General features: G+C 56.3%; 1 protein-coding gene across 1 annotated transcript in view; it reads left to right on the top strand.

The window, feature by feature from the left end:
• Window positions 1-21,438, top strand: part of TNRC18 (trinucleotide repeat containing 18) — an 85,373-nt gene that overhangs the window by 7,036 nt on the left and 56,899 nt on the right. Inside the window, 3 exon segments of the mRNA XM_045541252.1 lie at window positions 12,316-12,471; window positions 14,731-14,856; window positions 15,306-16,940. Coding sequence (XP_045397208.1) covers window positions 12,316-12,471; window positions 14,731-14,856; window positions 15,306-16,940 — 1,917 coding nt within the window.

Genomic DNA, 21,438 nt, shown 5'->3' with positions numbered 1-21,438 from the left:
CCATGTCTTTGCCAACGCTTGATTTTGTTGGTTTCTTTAAATTCTACCCATTCTCATGGGCATGTAGTAGTATCTAATTGTGGGTGCATTTTAAAACTTTTTTCCTGATTTTTGAAAACTTGATTGAAGAATACTTTGCATATAGTAAAATTCACTTGTTGAAAGTGTACAGTTTTGCTTTATGCAGAATATAAATTTTAAAATAAAAGTAGGTTGAACGAGGTGGCTCAACCAAAGCAATCCTCCTGCCTTGGCCTCCTGAGTAGCTGGGACTGCAGACACACACCACCACACCCAGCTAATTAAAAAGCTTTTTTTTTTTTTTGTAGAGACAAGGTCTTGCTGTGTTGCCCGGGCTGGTCTCTAACTCCTGGCTCAAAGCGATCCTCCCTCCTTGGGCTCACAAAGCACTAGGATTACAGGTGTGAGTCACTGCACCCGGCCTTATTTTGATTCTTGATCTTTGTACGTGAAGCATTTTTTTTCTTTTTCCAAATGCTTAAAGTCTTTTAGAACCATATAATATAAAGAGCATGGGCTCTGAAATTCATATACATGCTCTGCCACTTACTAGCTATGTGGCCTAAGACTTATCATCTAGCCATCTATGTCTTAGTTTTCCCTTTTGTAGTACCTACTGTTTATGGCCGTGTGGGACTAAGAGTTTATGTACATTAATGCCGGGAACACTGCTGGGCATGAAGTGAGCCTCACAGTTATTATTCGTGATACTTTTCATCACTGCTCTGAAATTTCCTGTTGATGTGTCTCACTAGGGGGTCTTTTTGCATTTGCTGTTCTGGGTATTCCTTGATAGACCATATCAACCTGAAAGTCTGACATTTTTTGAATTACTGTTATTTTTATTAGTATTTCATAATTTCCTTCCTACTATTTTTGCTGTTCTCTCTAGTGCTGCTGTGAGTTAGATATCGTGGATCTTCTGGGCTGTTGATCAAATTTTCTTACACTTTTCTTTTCTATTTTGCATCTCTTTCTGTTTCTTCTGCTTTTTAGGAGATGTTCTCAATGGTATCTTCTAACCATTTGGTGTGATTTTTTTCTGTAAAAGATATTTATTGTGAAATGAGCAATGTAGTAAGTGTGGGCATATTCAGGGATGTAAAGAAAGACAAGGGGTTTCAAAGGAAGAATGAGGAGGATTAAGTAAGTTGTTTTGAAAGAATCATCCTTGGCTACAAGGATCAATGGCAAGGGTACATCAGTCCAATGTTGGACAGATTCTCAATTTAATTTTTTAATGTGGCTTTCATGTTTTTAAGTTCCAACAGCTCCTATAATCTGGGTGCTCTGTTTTTTTTATAGCATTCTGTTCTTGTTTCATGGATACATTAATTCTCACCACTTGGAGGATATTATTAATAATTGTGCTTTTTGCCCCCAAATTTTATTCTCTCATGTATTGTCTTTTTTCTTATTTATCTCTCATCTTGGAGACTTCCATGGTCATCTGTCAAATCTGTTAATGGATTCTTTGGTGTCTTTGAGTATTTAAGAAAGAAGCGCTAAAAAGCAGATAGGGCTCAGATGTAAGGGTGGGGCTTGTTTGGCCATTGAAGAACTTCTTGAATGTCATTCTCTATAAAAAGGTCTTTCCTTTTTGACCTTGTAAATCTCACAGGCAAGAATCCTCCAGTTTTCTGCCTGTTTAGTTTAAGCCCTGCTCTCCCTGTCCCAAGAGCTGAACACGCATGTTAGGGGGGAAGGTTTGCACTGAGATTCCTGTTTTCCTTTTGGTCCCTACCCCAGCCCTGAGAATTAGACCCTGATGGTTCTACCTTTCCCTAACAGAGGGCTCATGGTGGTGGTGGCTCTAAATTCTTCTGTGGGTGAAACCAGCTCTCTCACCCTGAGCTCCTCTTGGCACCCCGGCCCTTACAAGCTCCAGGGGCTCTGGAGAGTCTCTCAGGAATGGCTTGTTTCTTGATCCTCCTCCAAGCCTGAGTGTCCCTTTTCCCCACTCGCCACCCTGCCAAACCGCACACTTCTTGTCCATCTGCTGTCTTGCCTCCAAGCTGTTGTGGATATTGTCTCTTTTCCATTTCTCTCTTGTTCTGTGTTTTCTGTCCTTTTCAAAATATATTTCCGTCATTTTTGTGAGGTTCTGGAGTTTGGGAAAGGATTTGTAAAGATAAAACACCGAGCCACCCCCTGTAGGATCCAGCTCACACTCTTCCTGCTGCTGGTGTGCCTGAGAGAGCTGGTTCCTCTCTCTCTGCCTTCCCCATTCGGGGGCCTCCTGGGTTCTGCCAGAGCAGTTCCTAGAAGGCCCCACTTCCCTACCTCCGCTTCCACCTAAGGAGGTGGAGTCCTCCTCTGGGGGGAAATCAGTCAATGGGGAAATCCTTTGTAATTGTTTTAGAATTGAGAAAGTCTGGAGCCCTGGGGGCAAGGCTGAGGCGGGTGTATTTGCATATCACTGGCTGGGCTGAGGGCTTGACCTGGCCGGGATGTCTCTGGGATTCCCTTTATTTAAATTCGAGCACTTCTTTTGTGGGCTGGGCACCTAGTTGGAGCCAAAGTCCCTGCCCAAGGGGACTGGCCCATATGGGGATGCGGGAGGGCCTAGGGTTAAGTCTGAATCGCCAGCTCATGCAGTGGCCCCTGCTGGAGAGGACCTGGAAGCTACACCGTTGGGAGTCTGCTCACCTGGGGTGGGGGGTGCTTCCAGTGGGAGGGGTGGGAGGCTGGAGGTGGCTTTTGGTAGCTGGAGATGGATTGGAGTTTGGGGCAGGCCTCCCACCTCCCTCAGGCCAGCCCCCAGGCCCTCCTGGTGGGGCTGGGCGGAAGCTGCTCTGGGCTGGTGGCTCCTGTGTTCCTGGTCCTGGTGCCAGTCCCGGTCCTGGTGCAGGTCAGAGCGTAGCTGCGGGAGCCTCTGCAGCCCCAGATCCTCAGCTGCCTGTTTTCCACGCTGATGGGAGCTCGGGGAAGGTGGCAGCAGCCACAGGTCTCGTGGCCTGGCCACAGTGTCAAGGATGTTCAGGGTAAGCTGACCTCTACCTGCCACCCCAGCCTTGTGCTCTGTCACCTGGAGAGGGTGGTGCCACCACGCAGAGGACCCCAAGACGCTCCGGGCACAATGTCTTGCCTTTCTATTGCCTTCATTTTACTTTTGTGGAAAGTGAGGTACAGAGAGTTTGAGATGCCTGTCCAAGGTCACACAGCTGGGAAGGGGGTGACCCAGAAGCAAGGCCGGGGTGCTCTGTTGGAAAGCCAGGACTGCAGGGGAGGTGGGGTATTAACAGGAATCTTCCTTTCTCTTTCTTTCCTTGTTTCTTGGCTCATTTTTCTTTATTTACTTGCTTTGGTTTTAGTAAATTATGTCCATGTCATAGTTCCATGAAAATTACTCAATGTAGTATTTGTCATGCTGGGATTCAAATAGCCATTGGTCCCCACTTCCTCCCGCTGGAAATTTCTTGGAAACTATTTTATTGGGGTTCAAGGTAAATATTGAAATGAGCACAGATTTATTTTTTTCACCAACTGAACCCACCCATGTAACCATCACCTGGGTTAAAAGGAAACCCTGAAACCACATTCAGTCACTCCCCACTCCCTGTCCCAAGGGTGACCCCATTCTGACCACAGAGGTTGGCATTACCTGTCCGTGGAGTCTCTTTTGTGTCTGGCTCCACGTCGTGGTTGTGAGACCTCGCCAGCTATTCTGTGCAGTTGCAGAACGACGAGTTGGTTCTTGTCAGGGATGGCGTTTCATCGAGCACTTACATTCCAGTCTCTTTATCTGTCTTGCTGTTGCTGGACATTTGGGTCGTTTTCCATTTTTTGACTATTACTGGTAGGAAGATACCTGCCCAGGGCATTGCTGGGTCAGGGTGTTCCTAGGTTCTGCCAGACGGTTCTCACGAGTAGTTGTAATAAGTTATGCTCCCTCCAGCCACATCTTAATGTTTTCCATCTTTTCTTTTTGATATTTTAAACCTGCTGGTAGGTGTATAGTAGTTTATTTTGTGTGTTTGAGACAGGGTCTCACTCTGTAGCATACAGTGGTGTCATCATGGCTCACTGCAACCTCAAACTCCTGGGCTCAAGCGATCCTCCTGCCTCAGCCTCCCGAGTAGCTGGGACTACAGGCATGTGCGACCATGCCCAGCTAATTCTTTTTTTCTATTTTAGTTGTCCAGTTAATTTCTTTCTATTTTTAGGAGAGACAGGGTCTCATTCTTACTGATGGGGTCTTGCTCTTGCTGAGGCCAGTCTCAAACTCCTGACCTCAAACAATCCTCCCACCTCGGCCTCCCTGAGTGCTAGGATTACAGGCGTGAGCCACTGCGCCCGGCCTGAATGTCCTTCCTTTTAAAGGCTGAATGACATCCCATTGTCTAGATAGACCACGTCTTGTCTATCTGTTCATCTGTCTGTGGACGCTTGGGTTGCTTCCAGTATCTGTTTGAGTCCCAGCTTTTAACTGCTGAATAATTTTTAGAGAGAGCTTTTCAGTTTCCATACACACACACACACACACACACACACACACACACACACGCATGCTCGTGCCGCCAGGGCTTGGTGGGGATTGCGTTGAACCCACAGCTCATTTTGGCCAGGATCAGCGTCCCGGTAAGTAGATCTGGCTAGTTCCTCGGGAGGGATCCCCAGAAGTGGGTGTGGCATCCTGAGTCCTCGGAAGCCCTGCTCGTGTGCTTCCCAAACGCTGGGGACAAATTTGCTCCGTTCTCATCCTCCCAGGGCTGCTCCACGCGCCACCCCCTCTACAACTTGAGAGAAATTTGCTGATTTGTTAGATGGACATGGCATCTCTGTGTTTTAATACTTCTTTGTGATACTAATGATGTTGAACTTTTTTTTTTTTTTTTTTTTTTGAGACAGAGTCTCACTTTGTTGCCCAGGCTAGAGTGAGTGCCGTGGCGTCAGCCTAGCTCACAGCAACCTCAAACTCCTGGGCTTAAGCGATCCTACTGCCTCAGCCTCCCGAGTAGCTGGGACTACAGGCATGCGCCACCATGCCCAGCTAATTTTTTTCTATATATATTTTTAGTTGGCCAGATAATTTCTTTCTATTTTTAGTAGAGACGGGGTCTCGCTCTTGCTGAGGCTGGTATCGAACTCCTGACCTCGAGCGATCCACCTGCCTCGGCCTCCCAGAGGGCTAGGATTACAGGCGTGAGCCAGCGCGCCCGGCCTGATGTTGAGCTTTTTACTGAGTCGGGCCATTCCTTTTCCAGTTGCTTGGGGTTCTTACGGAATTACAAGAACCTTTATGCAGCCAGAGCGTTCCTTCACGCATCCTCCGGCTTAGACATTACAGAGCTCCCTGAATCGTGGGATCGATGAAAATGAAGGTCATCCTATCCAGAGGGTTCTTGCACTATTTCCAACTGTTAGAATGCCTGTGTCACATGTTGGTGCTCTGGGCAGGAAGAAACTTTCTTCTGGGTGACAGTCATGGTTTGATCATGCTGATGAGATGCTTTCGTAGTTTTTGGTGACATCTTAAGGGATGCAGTTTTTTTGAGGGGCCAAGATGTTTTAAAATGTGAAGAGAAAATATATTTGTTCTGTATTTGATTATCAAGGGGTATATGGGATTGAAAATATGTGGCCTAAGGAGGATGGCTTGAGTCCAGGAGTTCGAAGCTGCAGTGAGCTATGATTGCGCCACTGCACACCAGCCTGGGCAGCAAAAAGAGCAAAACCTTGTCTCCAGGAAAAAAAAAAAAAGCAGCTTAACCAGGTCTCACGGGCATTTCTGTTGTGTCTAGGTGGTGCAGCTGAGTGGAAAAGTGTAGGTTTTGGAATCAGAGCCTCAACTTCCTTATCTGTAAATGGATAAGAATCCCCCCTCCCAGAGTGACTGGGCTTGAGGGGAGACAGAAGGCAACCTCAAGGTAGGGCCTCAGGGAAGCCCTCAGGTCATTGTGACTTTGTCCTATCCCCCGCCATAAATATTAATTGAGCACCTACTATGTGCAGCACGGGGGCATGCTTGGGCAAACTGGCCAAATTTTGCCCATTTCTTGTTGTTTTTCCTAATGAGAGGAGGTCTGTAATGTTGCCCAGGCTGGTCTTGAACTCCTGGCCTCAGTGATCCTCTTGTCTGGCCTCCCTAGTAGCCAGGATTATAGGCACATGCTACCCCGCCTGGCAGCCACTACCTATTTTTGTAAATAAAGTTTTATTGGAACAAAACAACACCCAGTCATTCATCGTCTGTGGCTGTTTTTGCTGTGGCAGGCAAAGAGGCCCTTTCAAGGAAAAGCTTGCAGTTGCAGTGGGTGGGACAGCAAGGAACTGAGGCCCATGTGTGGTTTGGGAAGTGGTGGTGAGCGCAGTGCAGAAGACATTTCAGGAAAGGGGCTGGGGTGGGGTGGGTTGCAATTTAAAACAGGGCGGTTAGGGAAGGAGGAGGGAGTTAGGGCAGGAGTAGCAGATACCTTCCCGGATGCAAAGGCCCTGAGGTCCACCGTGTGGGCTGTTCTGCATTCCAGACCATGACCTCATCCAGCCCCTCCAGACTTTCCCCAGCAGGACTTCAGGTGCCCATTATATGACAGCTTCTAGAAGGGTCCCCAGCAACTCCATCTCTCACAGAGATTTCACTGGTGCATTGAGGTGGCATCACTGTTTCCGTCTCTCTGTTAGGGACCTGCCTAGCACAGGCCCTGGGGGAGCTTCATTTCCTAGCCCCCAACACACAGGAGCCCTTAGCAAGTGGGGCAGGAAGGAGGGAGGGCAGCACCCCGCCTGGATCCCAGCTCTACTCTCTGGTGACTTCGAGCCCCATGTTTCTCCTTTGTAACGGGACGGTGTGACTAAGTCCTTCAGACCTGCCTGAGGATTACATAAGCCAATGATTTATGCGTTAGACACAGCCTGGTATGTGGTAAAAGGACTCCAGAAAGTTCACTATTGTTTCTTCTGGTTTTGTTTTTTCTTTTGAGACAGGGTTTCACTCTGTAGCCTGGGCCAGAGTGCAGTGGTGTCATCATAGCTCACTGTAACCTCAAACTCTTGGGCTCAGGTGATCCTTCTGCCCCAGCCTCCTGAGTAGCTGGGACTAAAGGAACATAGCACCATGCCCGGCTAATTTTTTCTATTTTTGGTAGAGGTGAGGTCTCACTATGTCGCCCAGGCTGGTCTCAAACTCCTGACTTCAAGTGATCCTTCTGCCTCAGCCTCCCAAAAAGCTGGGATTACAGGGCGAGCCACAGCCTATTGTTGGTTTTATTGTTAATGTTATTAAATATTTGCGCAAGGAGCAGAGAGACCCAAGAAGGCATCTCTGGAGGGATGGCACCTTGTTCAGCCCCCACCCAGCCCTCACTAAGACCTTGCTTAACTCTTAGATCATGAAGTGTGTGATTGGGCATGTTGTGCCTCCTTTCTGAGCCTCAGTTTCCCTCTTTCAGGTGGGGGTTGGCCTGCTTAGGGTTAGAGATTGTCAACACAGGCACTCAGCAGAGCGTCTGCCCGGGGCTGGGGCTCAGTGTGGGGCCGAGGTGGTTCAGGAAGGAGACTGATGAAGTGTCTTATCTGGGGGACTCATCCGTTGGAGGACTTTGCTCAACTATCACCCAAAACACAAACTGTCTCCCTTTCCTATTGCTAACCGAAGGAGTGGGTGTGTGGCCCCTCTGCAGGGCAGGTGTGGTTGGACACCTTCTGGGGACCCTCATGGTGGGGTGCCATCTTTTCCAGGGGCCACAGTTGGGGCCTGGGGTAGTAAAGAAGGCAAAATCAGAACTCAGGCAGGGACCAGGGTGTCACTGCGGCGGGCTCCTGAACCAAGGCCTGCCGTGCAGTGTGCTGTGCGCAAGAGCGCCAGGCTCAGTGCCGACGTGGTCCCTGGCGGCCTCGCTGAGCCTCAGTTTTCTAATCTGTCAACAGGAGTGGCAAGGTTCCCTCGCTCCTGGAGCTGTGGGGGGGTGAGCCAGGGTCTGGGAGGGGCCCTGGGGTGGCCTGGGCAGTGAGGGGGATCCAGGGCCAGCCTGGCCCAGCTGCTGGAGACACAGCACCAGATTTGGAGGCAAGGAGCAGAGATTGTGCTTTTTATTAAAAAATTGAGGTGAAATTCACATAACACAAGTAACCATTTGAAAAGTGTACAATTCAGTTGTATTTAGTGCATTCATAACCTGCAACCACCGGCTTTCTCTGGTTTCAAAATTAGATTTTTTTTTTTTTGAGACAGAGTCTCACTCTGTCGCCCTGGGCTAGAGGCAGTGGCATCATCATAGCTCACAGCAATGTGTGATCCTCCTGCCTCAGCCTCCGGAGTAGCTGGGACTACAGGCACATGCCACCATGCTTGGCTAATTTTTCTATTTCAAGTAGAGACAAGGTCTCCCTCTCGTTGAGGCTGGTCTTGAACTCCTGAGCACAAGCGATCTTCCCGCCTCCGCCTCTCAGAGTGCTGGGATTACAGGCATGAGCCACCTCGCCTGGGCAAAATTACATTTTTATTGTAAGGAAAGACATTTGGGTCCCTCATGGACCCTGACCTTGGAGGATTTGCTTAGTGTCTCTGAGCCCCAGGTTTTGTAACTATAACAAGAATAATAATAATAGCCGACATCACATGGCACCTACTTCATGGCAGAGGGTGTTCAAAGCATTTTGCAAACAGGAATTCGCTTCATCTTTACGTCCACCCCGAGGGGTAGATGTCACTACAGTGTTCCTCTCACATAGCCTGGGGACATTAAGAAAACGGCCCAAAGTCTCAGAGCATGCGGGCATCGGAGCCAGTATTTATCTCTTTGCCCTGGTGACCACTCTGTGGAGCCCCTCACCGCGGGGACACTGGCCCTCACCATCCCTGCCCACTGCCCCCTTCCATTTCCAACAGGGAGGAAACTTCGGCCCAGACTGTTGCTAAATTAAATATCAATTAATTAAAATTTAATAAAATAAAAAATGCAGTTCCTCAGTCTGACTGGCCACATTTCAAGTGCTCAATAGCCACACGCGGCCAGTGGCTAGCGCGTTGCACAGCGTGGATACAGGATGTCTGTGGGGTACCGTTTGGATGGCACCACTGCATGTCATTTATTTACCCAGTCCCCGTGGGATGGACACACAGGTTGTTTCCTGATGGTTGAGGATGACAGCGGAGCCTTGGGGACCGTTCTCCCAGGCACACCCTGGTGCCCTCGTGGGACTATTCCACAGGAGGCGTCTAGAGGCGGTTCTTAGGTTCTGGACTCTGCCTGTTCCCGTCCCAGCTCTGCCCCCGGCCGCGTACCTGTGTGACCTTGGGTTGTCAGTTGTCCTTTGCTGTGAGAAGGGCTGGTGTGCAGATTGGGTGGGTCACTGTGCTCGGCGTGGTGAAGTCCGCACGCGCCCAGTGCCCCAGGCAGCGTTCGCGGGTATTATTATGAATGATGAGTTTCTGTGGTTGCACGTGCGTGTTTTAGGTTTTGACAGTCATTGATCTTAGCTTCTGAGGTGTCAAGTGAGATAACTGTGGGAGTGAGCAGGTGGCATGGAGGTTTCCAGTCGCCAGGGGGAGGCCTGATTTACGGGGTCAGGCCTTGAGCCCAGCCCAGCGTGGGAGGGAGGGAGGGACACGCCTACCTCAGGTTGGCCTGAGGGATTCCAGCAAAGTCTTTGGAGAGGTGGGTGAGCCAGGGCCTGATTGTCACTGTCCACAGATCCCTGAGGGGATGGGTGTGAGCAGTAGGCAGTGGGGACACTCTGGTGATGTGGGGCGGGGGCCAGCTGCCTGTCCTCACTCCAACTTTCACCCCAGGGGGACCAGGCAGGACAGCCCGGGGTGACGTGCGCTTCCTGGGGCTTATGTGAGAGCCCCTCTCGTGGGTCAGGGGCTGCCCTGACCTTTCGTCCTAATCCCAGTGTGTATTATCCATCTTGGCCCTGTGGGCATTGCAGGTGACATTCACATGGTCAGGTAATCCAAAAATGGGGTGGCTTTGGCGTGCCAGGTCCCAGGCACTGGGCTGTGGCGGGCAGTAAGGCAGAGTCCCTGCCCTCAGGGAGGGAGAGTCCCTTTTATGGGGGAGAGACAGGCATTAAATACAAGGCCAGGCTGACAGATCTGTTTCTAAGTTGTCATAGGTGGACCCAGAGTCACGTGGGGCCTACTTGGATTGCGTGGCTATTGGGGGACTAATCTGGGGCCGAAGGGGACCTGGAGGTGGAGCTGAGTGTGGCGGGGTCCAGATGCCAGGGCTGGTGCCCAAAGGGCCCAGCGGGAGGGGGGGCAGCAGCAGGGACTAGCAGGGCACGCTTGTCTGATTCACGCTCGCTTCTGAGCGCTATTTCCGGAGGGGGCGTCCTCATAGCCGGAGGGACTGTGCGCCCATTTGACAGAGTTGCAAACCGGGGCCTTGAGAGCAGCACTGAGTGCCCTGCTCTGGGGTTCTGAGGCCCCGCTGGGCCCGTGGCGGGCAGGAGCCGTTGGCCAGCATCCGGCCCCAACGCTCGCTGGCCCGGGTGCCGCTGGGCGGGTTTCACAAGCCCGGGCAGGGTAGGCCTGGGCCACGGGGCTTCCGTGCGGCCTGGGCAGGAAGAGCTGGTGGCTGATGTAAGCCCTTGCGCAAACCTCTGGCTGCCGGCTTCCGGAGCCTTCCACCGGCCCGCCACGCCAAGGAGGAAGCCTGGCTCGGCAGGGCCCAGAGGCCCTGCTGCTCTGACCCGGGCTGCATGGATGGACTGACCAGCTGCCATGGCCCTGGGTCCCGAGGGCTTGGCCTTGGAGTCCGGTGAGGGGGCTGAGCTGGGTGGGGCTGGAGCGCGTGGGGAGGAGGCAGACACAGGTGGCGGTGGGGGTGGGGCATATGGCTAGAGGGCATCTATCTCCCACTGCTCTGCCTATTGCTGTCCCTGCTCTAGGGAACTGAGGTGGAGGCTGTGCCCTCTTGGCCTCAATTTCCCCATGTGAAGCCCAAGGGGGCCGGGCTGGACATTGTGGAAGCCTGTGCTCCTAGGAGGTGGTCAGTGAGCGCCTGTTGTATGTAGCCCTGCTTGAGGGGACTGCCAGGGACCAGAGGTTGGGCTGGGGTCCCTGAGCCTCCTGTGGGGCCACCTGGGTGGCCGAGCCACACACATTGTCTGAGTCCCTCCTTCCCCCTGCACAGTCCCCTCCTTCTTTGTGCCACCTGCAAACAGTGCCCACCCACAGGGACTCAGAGAGGGTTGCAGGGCTGCTCAGGGTGCCCAGGGACGCGCTGGGCTGGGGCTGGCCAGAGTTGGCACCTGGGGGGTGCTTGTGCTTGGTGACCACCCCGCTCAGCTCTGCGTTAGGGCTGTGCCACTGCCTCCCGGGGCGTCGTTGGGAGGATTTGAAGTCAGCTGCTGAGTGCCCGGTGCCTGGTAGCTTTTCGTGAATGGCCCTGCTGCTGTTTATTATTTTAGTTCTTATTGTGGTGGTGGCTAAACACGTGTTTCCCTCCTCACTGCACTTCTCAAAGGGGAGCAGCACGACCCCATTTTCCTGATGAGCTAACCGAGGCCATCAGGGGAGCCCCTGGCCCCAGGGCTCGCAGCCTCTCTCTGGCCTGTGCCCCAGAGGCCCGAGGTGCTGGGGCTTGTGGGGCGGAGCTCCGGGGTGCACCGGAGGCCTCCTGTGGCCCTGGCTGAATGGGGCGGGGCAGGGCGTGTGTGTGGTTGCTGCCCAGGCCCTGGCCCCCTGGTGTGGGGTCCTGCTGTCTGGAGGGGTGGCCCTGGGCAGGGCTCCCTTGAACCCTTAGCTCCCATGCTCGCTGCTCCATTCCTTCCCTGACTGATTCCCTAACTCACTGTAGCTCGTGTGCCAGAGGGCTCTGGGACACCCTGCCGCGGGCTTCCCCATCTGTTAAATGGGCACAGGGCTGCCGTGGGAGTCATTTTTTCACTTGAGGGTGATGCTCCCTGGTCCAGGAGCTCTGCAGAGCTAGGAACTCGAGCCCCCCCCCCACTCACGAGCCCCTACCTTGTTGCTCTGTGGCCTTGGGAGGTCCCTGTCCCCCACCAGCCTCGAGTGTCCATCTGCAAATGGGGAGAGCAATGCCCCCTTGGATCTGGGCTGGTTGCCCAGCAGGGATGGTAAAGCCCTCCTCGGAGGGTGCTGGATGCCCCAGGGTGGGGGCCTGCTGTGGTGGGCTTCCTTCAGCTGTCTCCTGGGGTCTTGCAGCTTTCTCAAGCCCTGGGTCTGTTGAGTTGACCCAGGCCCACCCTGGGATGGCACAGGGGGGATCTCCTTGGTCTCCCTGCCAGTGTTGGCTCCGCACAGTCGGGGGAGAGACAGGGGTCTTGGGGCGGTGGGGCGGTGGCGGCCTGGCTGGCTGCCTGACAGCCCCCTTCTCTCTGCAGGCGAGGCCTTCCTGGGCAGCTTTGTGGCCAGCGGGATGGGGCCCTCGGCCTCGTCCCATGGGAGCCCGGTGTCCCTGCCCTCTGACCTCTCCTTCCGCTCCCCCACCCCCAGCAACCTGCCCATGGTGCAGCTGTGGGCTGCCCATGCGCATGAAGGTAAGGAGCGTGCCAGGTGGGCGGGGCTGAGGGCTGCTGGGCTGCTGCCCCCGCCACTCTGGCGACTGATGTCCCCAGCACTTATCAAGTCTGCCCATTCCCCCCCACCTCCATAGTCACCCCCTCACTGGGGCTGCTGGGGCCCAGCCCTGGTCACCCAAGCCTCCCTGCTCTTCCTCAAATGCTCTGTGCTTCCTCTTATCGCTGTCACAGGGCCTTTGCACGAGCTATTCCCTCTGCCTGCAGCCCCTCACCCCACCCCACTGGCCGTCTCCGGTTCCTCCTCAGGGCGCAGCTCAAACACCCTCCTCCCCACCCTGGTCCACCACTCACTTGTGACAACAGATTATCTGCGTGATTATTTTCGAGCTCCGAGGGCAGGGCCTGGTTTGCTCTGCTCACTGTTGGGTCCAGGGTGCCCAGGAGGCTCCATTGCTGCAGGCGCATGGGACGCAGGGCCATGGGCCCTCTTTGTCACAGCTCTGCAGTGATGCCCCCTCGATGCGGGGGCTGCAGGCCTGGCCTCCCTGGAGCCTCACTTCCCGCTCTGTCTGTGAAAGGTGGGCCTGGAGACCCCGAGCTCCTCCCAAACCTCTGGCTCCGACTGTTCTGGATGCCGGGTGCTGGGTCCTTCCTCTCTCCTGCTGGGCGCCCCCCAGATCCTGGAAGATGGCAGCCCAGGAGCAGCCCCTGCCGCTCACGGTCCCCACTTCCCTCTGCGGGCCTGAGTCTGACCGTGCTCACCGTCACTCCAAACCCTTTGGAGTGGGGCCGTGGACGGCTGCATTTATTTAGCCTGGGAGGAAACAGGTGCAGTCAGAGGTGTCCCCAGCCACAGGACCCCTCCCAGTCCTACAGCCCTGTGCCCCTTGTACAGATGGGGCCACCAAGGCTGCTCCTCCCAAGCCCCCTGGGGAAGGTGTCTGAATCCAGGAACCAGGGTGTGTGCCCTGCACAGAGGGGACGTCCTGCCTGGGCCTGGCTGGTGCCGGCCCTGCTCGGGTGGCAGCCCGCCTGGCTCCCACCTTAGCCAGCCTGGGCGGGCACTGCAGGGCTGGAAGAGCAGAGGCCGCCTCTGGTGCCACCAGCTTGTTCCTCTCTCCTCCCGAATACTCCCTTTTCTCTTCTGCCAGCAAGTGCAGGTGGATAATAATGACAGCAAACACACGCTGCTTTCTGTCCCCAGGTGCTGCAAGGCAGCCCTGAGGTGGGGACTGTGAGGCCCATTTTACAGGTGACAGATGAGAGCAGAGGGACCCAATGGCCGCATCGGAGTACTGTTTCCGTGAATAAGTGAGATAGCGGGTGTCAGTCAGTCCTTTGGTCTTGTGATTGTTGTTAATGGCATCAAGTGATGTGGGGGGGGGAGACGTTGGCCCAGTGAGCGAGGGACAGGTCCTGTGTCCCTGGCCTCAGAGGGAGGGGTCCCCGATGGGCCGGGGCCCTGTATTCTGGGCTCAGGCAGAGCATCAGGGCCCTCGCCCAGAGCCCTGGCGCCCACCTGTCTGCCCACCCGCCTGGCCTTCTGGGCCCTGTCAAACAGCCTTTTGGGCCCCCGTTCTCCGTGTGCGACTTGCTTCTCTCTCTCCCTTTCCTGTCTTTGTCCTGCAAGATCCTGATTCTGGGCATTGCTGGTGGGCGGGGGGCCGTTCAGGAGGCTGGGAGGACCCTTGGCAGGAGGAATTCCTTCCTGGCAGCTGGGGATGCTGGGTCCACTGAGGCTCAGAGAAGGCAAGTGACCAGCCCAGACTCACACGGCAGAGGAGGGGCCCATGTTGGGTTGAGGTGAATCATCCTGGCTGCAGGGTCTGATTACCTCGGTTCAAAGCCAGGCTTCTCTGTTGTGTGACCTTGGGCAAGTGGTCCTCTCTGAGCATCAGTTTCCTTATCTGTAAAATTAGGACATTAAGAGTATGTGCCTCATAGGTTGTTTCTGAGGTTTAAATGAGTGTAATGGTGGCAAAGCAGTTGACAGTGCTTGGCAAGCTGTCATCATCCCCTCCTAGCTGGGTCCGTCTGATCCTATTCCTGGGGCATTTGAGACCCCAAGCCTCGGAGGGCTGCCTGGTCCTGGAGAGAGGCCCAAAGTCACAGGGTTGGGAGGAGCAAGTGTCGTCCTGGGGAGCTGGTGTGAAACCTCAGGGCTTCCTGCACCAGAGGCTGACAGCCAACATAGTTTATTTCTAAGAAAAGGAAAATGCTGGAAGGAAGCTCCTTCAGGGAGGCAGGCAGTGGTCCAGCCCGGCTTTTCTCTTCCAGGCTTCTCCCACCTGCCCAGTGGGCTGTACCCATCCTACCTCCACCTGAACCACCTGGAGCCCCCCAGCAGCGGGAGCCCCCTCCTCAGCCAGTTGGGCCAGCCCAGCATTTTTGATACCCAGAAAGGTCAGAGGACAGGAGTGGTGAGATTGTGGGGTGGGGAGGGGGTGACACAGGGACCTTCTCAGGGGCTTCACTAGGGCCCTCGCCACTGTCCCGGGCAGCTTGCAGCTCTGTCCCAGACTCCTTTGTGAGACCCCAGCCCCAAGGTGCCCAAGGGCTCCCTGAGCCTGCCGTAGCCTCTGGAGCCTTCTTGCCCTCCTCACAGAGCCCGCTAGACCCTCTGGGCAGATCTTAAAACAATCCCTCACCCCCTTTACAGAGGAGGAAACTGAGGCTCAGGAAGGCCAGTAGGTGGCCACCGCAGATTTAAACTTAATCCCAGCTATTTCCTGAGCCTGCCCTCTTAGTGGCTGTGCTGTTCTTGTCCCTCCTTGCCCTGGGAACGCTGGGGCCCCTCCTGCCCTGGCAAAGGTGGGAGGTGGCCCTCGCTCACTGTTGCGCTCTTTCCACAGACGGCTTCTACCTGCCGGCCCCGGGGGCTGCGGGCGCCCTGCACTCTCATGCGCCCTCTGCCAGGACCCCCGGCGGCCACTCCTCAGGCGCCCCGGCCAAAGGCTCGTCGTCGCGGGAAGGTCCGGCCAAGGAGCGGGCGGGCCGCGGCGGGGAGCCACCTCCGCTGTTCGGCAAGAAGGACCCGCGCGCCCGCGAGGAGGCAGCAGGGCCGCGCGGCGTGGTGGACCTGACCCAGGAGGCGCGGGCTGAGGGCCGCCAGGACCGCGGGCTCCCCCGCCTGGCCGAGCGCCTGTCCCCCTTCCTGGCTGAACCCAAGGGCAAGAGTGCGCTGCAGCCGTCGGTGCTGAGCATGTGCAACGGCGCGGGGGACACGGGGCTGTCCGCGCTGGTGGCCGAGGCGGGCCGCAGCGGCGCCAAGGAGGCGGCCCGGCAGGACGAGAGCGCGCGGCTGCTGCGGCGCTCAGAGGCCCTGCTGCCCGGGCCGCGGCCCTGTGCCTCGCCGCTGCCCCCGCCGCCACCCAAGGGGCCACCCGTGCCACCCGCCTCCGCCCCCGCGCCCACCGGCGTCTACACCGTTTTCCGCGAGCCGGGCCGCGAGCACCGCGTGGTGGCGCCCACCTTCGTGCCTTCCGTGGAGGCCTTCGACGAGCGCCCGGGGCCCATCCAGATCGCGTCGCAGGCGCGCGACGCCCGGGCCCGCGAGCGCGAGGCGGGCAGGCCAGGGGTCCTGCAGGGGCCGCCGGGCTCCCCGCGGCCGCCGGACCGCCCCGAGGGCCTGCGCGAGAAGAACTCGGTCATCCGTTCACTCAAGCGGCCACCCCCCGCCGACGCCCCGCCGTCGCGGGCCGCGCGCGCCTCCCCGGACGCCCGCGCCTACCTGCCGGCCAAGGAGCTGCTCAAGCCCGAGGCTGAGCCGCGGCCCTGCGAGCGCGCGCCCAGGGGCCCCGCGGCCCAGCAGGCGGCCAAGCTCTTCGGCCTGGAGCCGGGACGGCCGCCCCCGCCCGCCGGCCCCGAGCCCAAGTGGAAGCCTTTGGAGCTGGGCAACTTCGCCACCACGCAGATGGCCGTGCTGGCCGCGCAGCACCACCACGCCAGCCGCGCCGAGGAGGAGGCCGTGGCCGCCTCCAAGAAGGCCTACCTGGACCCCGGGCCGCTGCCCCGCAACGCGGCCTCCTGTGGCAGGCCCGGCGCCGACTTGCACCCTGTGACCCATGGACCCGGAGAGGCCTCTGCCATGCAGAGCCTCATCAAGTACAGCGGCAGCTTTGCCCGGGAGGCGGTGGCTGTGCGCCCTGGCGGCTGCGGCAAGAAGAGTCCATTTGGAGGCCTGGGCACCATGAAACCTGAGCCCGTGCCCACCACCGCGGGCGCCCCGCGTGCCCAGGCCCGCCTCCCGCACCCCGGAGGCCCTGCAGCCGGTGGTGGCCGGCAGCTGAAGCGGGACCCCGAGAGGCCCGAGAGCGCCAAGGCTTTTGGGCGTGAGGGCTCCGGTGCCCAGGGTGAAGCAGAAGTTCGACACCCACCGGTGGGCATTGCGGTGGCGGTGGCTCGGCAGAAGGACAGTGGCAGCAGTGGCCGGCTGGGGCCTGGGCTGGCGGATCAGGAGCGCTCTCTGTCACTGAGCAACGTCAAAGGTAGGTCCTGGGTCTTGCCCCAGCCTCATCTCCCTCCCACCTGTGCTTTCCTTTTTTCCCTGACTCCTGCCCTCCTTCCCTGGCACCCTCACCTCTCCCTTCCTTCCTGCTGCCACTGCTCCTGTGTCCCACTTGTGGGCTGCAGCTGCCGTTGAAAGTTTACTGCTTTTTCCATTACGCACATTAAAAAATGTGAACAATGCAGGAAAGGAAGGTGAAGAAAAAGGACCATTATATTTTCCCAATACCCTGAACGCTTTTGTATCTTCCCCTGAATTCATTTTCCTGTGCAGTTTGCTTCTACCTGCAGCGATCCTAGTGCACGTACTATCTTGGGGCTTTTGCACTGTTCACATATTACAGTGTGGGTCGTTTCCTCTGGCTGTATTGCAGACTCTTTATAAGTAGCATTTTTTATGGCCTTTAATCCTCTGTTGCGAGCATATACCATAGTTCAGTTCTCTGTTTCCTCGGTGGGCATTTCAGTTTTTCCCCCTCTCTCTGATGTTTTGTGTTCAGAATGTTGTATCGAATATTTTTGTGCACTGCGCCTTCATGGTATTTTGAGTCATTTTCTAAGAATAGTGGTTCTTGGGAATAGACTAATGTGAGGCTTTCAATTCTAAGTCGCTGAGGGAGGTAACTGTTGCCTTACCTATTTCGGTGTCCCCAGTACCTCGCCAGGGTGGGGCTGGCACACAGTAGGTATTTGATAGCTGAGTGAGTGAGTGTTCGAGGAATAGGTAGAAACTGGGGTCCCAGTGTTCTTAGGGCGTCTCAACATTCAGCACCTAAGTGCCTTAGGTAGTGAGAGATGTTAAGTGCCCGTTAGTGGTCTATGCATCTGTTTTACTTTAGATTCCTCAGAATTTTGTTTTTTTTTTGAGACAGAGTCTCGCTCTGTTGCCGGGGCTAGAGTGAGTGCCGTGGCGTCAGCCTAGCTCACAGCAACCTCAAACTCCTGGGCTTAAGTGATCCTACTGCCTCAGCCTCCCAAGAAGCTAGGACTACAGGCATGCGCCACCATGCCCAGCTAATTTTTTCTATATATATTTTAGTTGGCCGGATAATTTCTTTCTATTTTTAGTAGAGACAGGGTCTCACTCTTGCTCAGGCTGGTCTTGAACTCCTGACCTCGAGTGATCCACCCTCCTCGGCCTCCCAGAGTGCTAGGATTACAGGCGTGAGCCACCGCGCCCGGCCTAAGGTTGAATATTTTTGCAGAACTTGCTTGGTTGGTTGCATTTCTTTGTGTCCTTTGTATATTTCGCTGTTCGATTTCTTCTGGGGTTTCGGACAGTTGACGTTTGTGGCGTGTTTGTTGGAACTCCTGACTTGGTCTGTCCACCTGTGGTCTGGGGACTGAGGCCATGTTCAGTGTGCTGTGGGGAGGGCTGGGGAAGGTCATGTCCAGCTGCTTCTTGCCTCTGGGACCTCTCCACAGTCAGCCGCCACCCCAGCCTGCACCCCACACTAACCTGCCACGAGTTCCCACTCGGCCCTCTGTCTGGGTCCCTGCCTGTGGCCCCTGCAAAGCCCCCTTCCCTGCATCTCCCAGACTGGACTCCACAGGCTGCACAGGCACCTTGGGGCACATCTCCTGAGCATTCACCAGCCCTTGGCCTGGCCCCCCGTGCTGGGTCCCGTCAGAGCTGCCTCTCGGTCCAGCTGTACTTGTCCCAGACGAGCCCAATGAGGCACAGGCGGCCGTGCTGATCTGTGGGCACGCTGTGGCTGCACAGGACCGTCTCAATGTCCCTTTCTGTTGTCCTGTGTTCCCCCCAGTAGTAGGGGCCTGGGCCTGGGTCGCTCTAGCCACATCTCCCAGTAATGCCATTTTCATACCAACCTGCTGCCACAGCCAGTCTGGGGTACCTGGTGCCACACCTCCCACCTGCATGCCACGTCCCCTCATCCTCAGGGCCCAGCATCACCTCCTCTCAGAGCTGCCTTTGGTGTGGACTGTCTCCAGCTGAGCTCCAGATGTCATTTCATCCCAGGAGCAGACTCAGAGTCTTTGGATTTTGAATGAGGAGATGAGGCTCTGTCCGGTCTCAGAATTCTCCTCATCCAGTGTAGCTGGCTCCGAGAGAGTGATGCTTAGTGAAAGTTTGTTGACTGACTGACTGAGCCCATTGCAGCCATGGAAGCCCTGCCCTCTGATCCTCTGTGTGGTAGGGAGCTGGCATGAGAACCTGCCTTATTCTGGGATTCGAAGAAGTGGGCAACAGCCCTCGGACTGCAGGTGGCGGCTTGGTGGTGGACAAGCCCTCCTGCTCTGAGGTTTGGGGCTGTGGACCCTCTGGGAAGCAGATCTCTCAAAGCCCTTTCTCTGGGAGGATGCTCCTGGGACACAGTGGCACCTTTGTTGGGGGCTGGTGGTTCCCAGAGCCCATCCTAGAGCCCAGAGTGCCTACCTGTGCCTAAGGGATCCATGCACACGGGGTCATGAGTGAGTGTGTGTGCGTGCGTGTGTGTGCGCGCGTGCGTGCAAAAAAGAGAGACCGTGTGTGAGAACAGGAGAGGGAGGGAGTATGGAGTGGGGGTTTGGGACGAGATGTTCAGGGGTTTGTCTGAAGCTGCCTTTCTCTGTTAGTTGTAACACTTGAAAAGGAGGCTTCTAGATTCCTTCTCTCCTTAACAAAAATCCCATAAGAAGCGGCGGTTTCTCTCCAGGCAGCCCGGCCCCAGTGCTGTGCGACTTTGAAGGGCAGGAGGAGGTGGAGGCTCCAGGACAGGTCCCCTGGCTGAGCAGGCGGTTGTCAGCCCTGGTCTCCTGGCGTCTCATGCTGTTTGGAGTGAACCCTCTGCCTCTGTCAATGGGCTCAAATCCCAGTTCTGCCCCTTGCCGCTGTGTGACCTTGAACAAGAGCCTTGAGCCCTGTGGGCCCCCGGGTTACCTCATTTGCTCAATGCCAGCTGGGCTGGCTGGCACATAGTAGGTGCTTCATGAACAGGCGTTTCTTTAGTCTGCTCACGTTCAGGCGTCGGGCGGTGCCTGCAAGCCCGAGGTCCTGCTTCCTGAGAGATGCACACAGGACCTGGGTCTGGCCTCGGGGGGTCTTGGACCCTGAGATGGACTAAGGCAGGCGTCACCTACATCTGTGAGCCCCATGCAGTTGGTGCCCCTGTGCCCGAGTGGCACAGCAAATAGGAGCAAATGTTGCCATTTAGCCAGCGGTTCCCAAGTGCCAGGTGCCCCGGAAGGACCGGCTGTCGTTGCATAGATCCTACAGAGAGGGATGTTACTCTCCCCATTCACAGATGGGGAGACTGAGGCCTGCAGAGGTGAGGGGGAACTGAGCAGGAACCCTGAGCTTAAGCTTGTCTGTTCCACCTCCTGCGTGCCTGTGACCTCTGTGGCAGAGGCAGGCTGGGACCAGCGCTAGCAGGAGGGCTGAGCGGGTGTCCCCACCCCTGCCATGGCGCAGAGCCAGGTGTAAGCTGTGTGTGGATGATCAGCCAGCCTGAGACAGGGTGGCCGTATCTGGAGGGCTGCTCAGATGGAGTCCAGGAGGGGTTCCCATGGGAACAAGGCCTCAGCCTGAGCCTCGGGCACATAGTGGCCACGATGTGTGTGATGCGTGAAGGGGCAGCTGCTACCAGGGACCGAGGTGCGGGGTGGATTTTGCCTAGGGACATCCCTGCCCCTGTGGACCCTGGGGTGGGGCTGGGCTGCCGGGCAGGCCTGCAGATAGGGATGGCAGGGATACTGCTATACGGGTCCTGTCCTAACAGTGCCACCTTGTGCCGGCTCCCTGCATGGGGCCATGTACCTTGGTCAGGAAGACGCACCCCGATCACAGCTGGGATGCCTCCTTGTTAGCCTTGTGGCCTGTGCCTCAGTTTCCTCCTCTGGGGACCTGCCTCCGGGTTGATGCGAGTTCCTGTGTGCAGAGTACCTGGGGCCCTGTTGGCACATGGGCAGGTTTTAAGTGCCAGCCTCTGCATCCATCGCTCACGCTCCGGGGCTGGGCTGGGGTCTTGTGTCGCTGGGACCACAGAGTGAGCCTCTGCCCCGCACACCTCAGAGGAGCTAGGCCCCTTGCCAGGCTGGGAGCTCCCTCGGGGGGGCGCAATGGTGGAGCCCAGCACAAAAGGGTGGGTGAGCCCTTCTTGTTTGCTTGTCCCCGGGCGGCCAGAGGGGGGTTTTCAAAGCCTCTACAGATCATGTTGCGACCCTGCCCAGAGTTCACCTGGCTTCCCCCTCTCCCCTTGAACAAAATTGAAACCACCTTCTCTTTGGAGGCCTGCACTGCCCCCTCCACACCCACTGTGCCACCTCATCTCCAGAGCCCTCTCTGGCCTACGCTCTGCAGCCACTGTCATCTCTTTGATGCTCCTTAGCACGTCCCTGCCTCAGGGCCTTTGCACATGCGGTTCCCTCTGTGCAGCTCACTCTTCCTCTAGAATCCACACGAGTCCATTCATTCATCCATTCATCGCGGGTGTATTGAGCGCCTCCTCTCTGCCAGGCATCATGCAGGGGGCAGGTGGG

This window comes from Lemur catta, chromosome 2 (genome assembly GCF_020740605.2).
Source record: "Lemur catta isolate mLemCat1 chromosome 2, mLemCat1.pri, whole genome shotgun sequence".
NCBI classification, from domain to species: domain Eukaryota; kingdom Metazoa; phylum Chordata; class Mammalia; order Primates; family Lemuridae; genus Lemur; species Lemur catta.
This window is presented reverse-complemented; position numbering and strand designations above follow the sequence as displayed.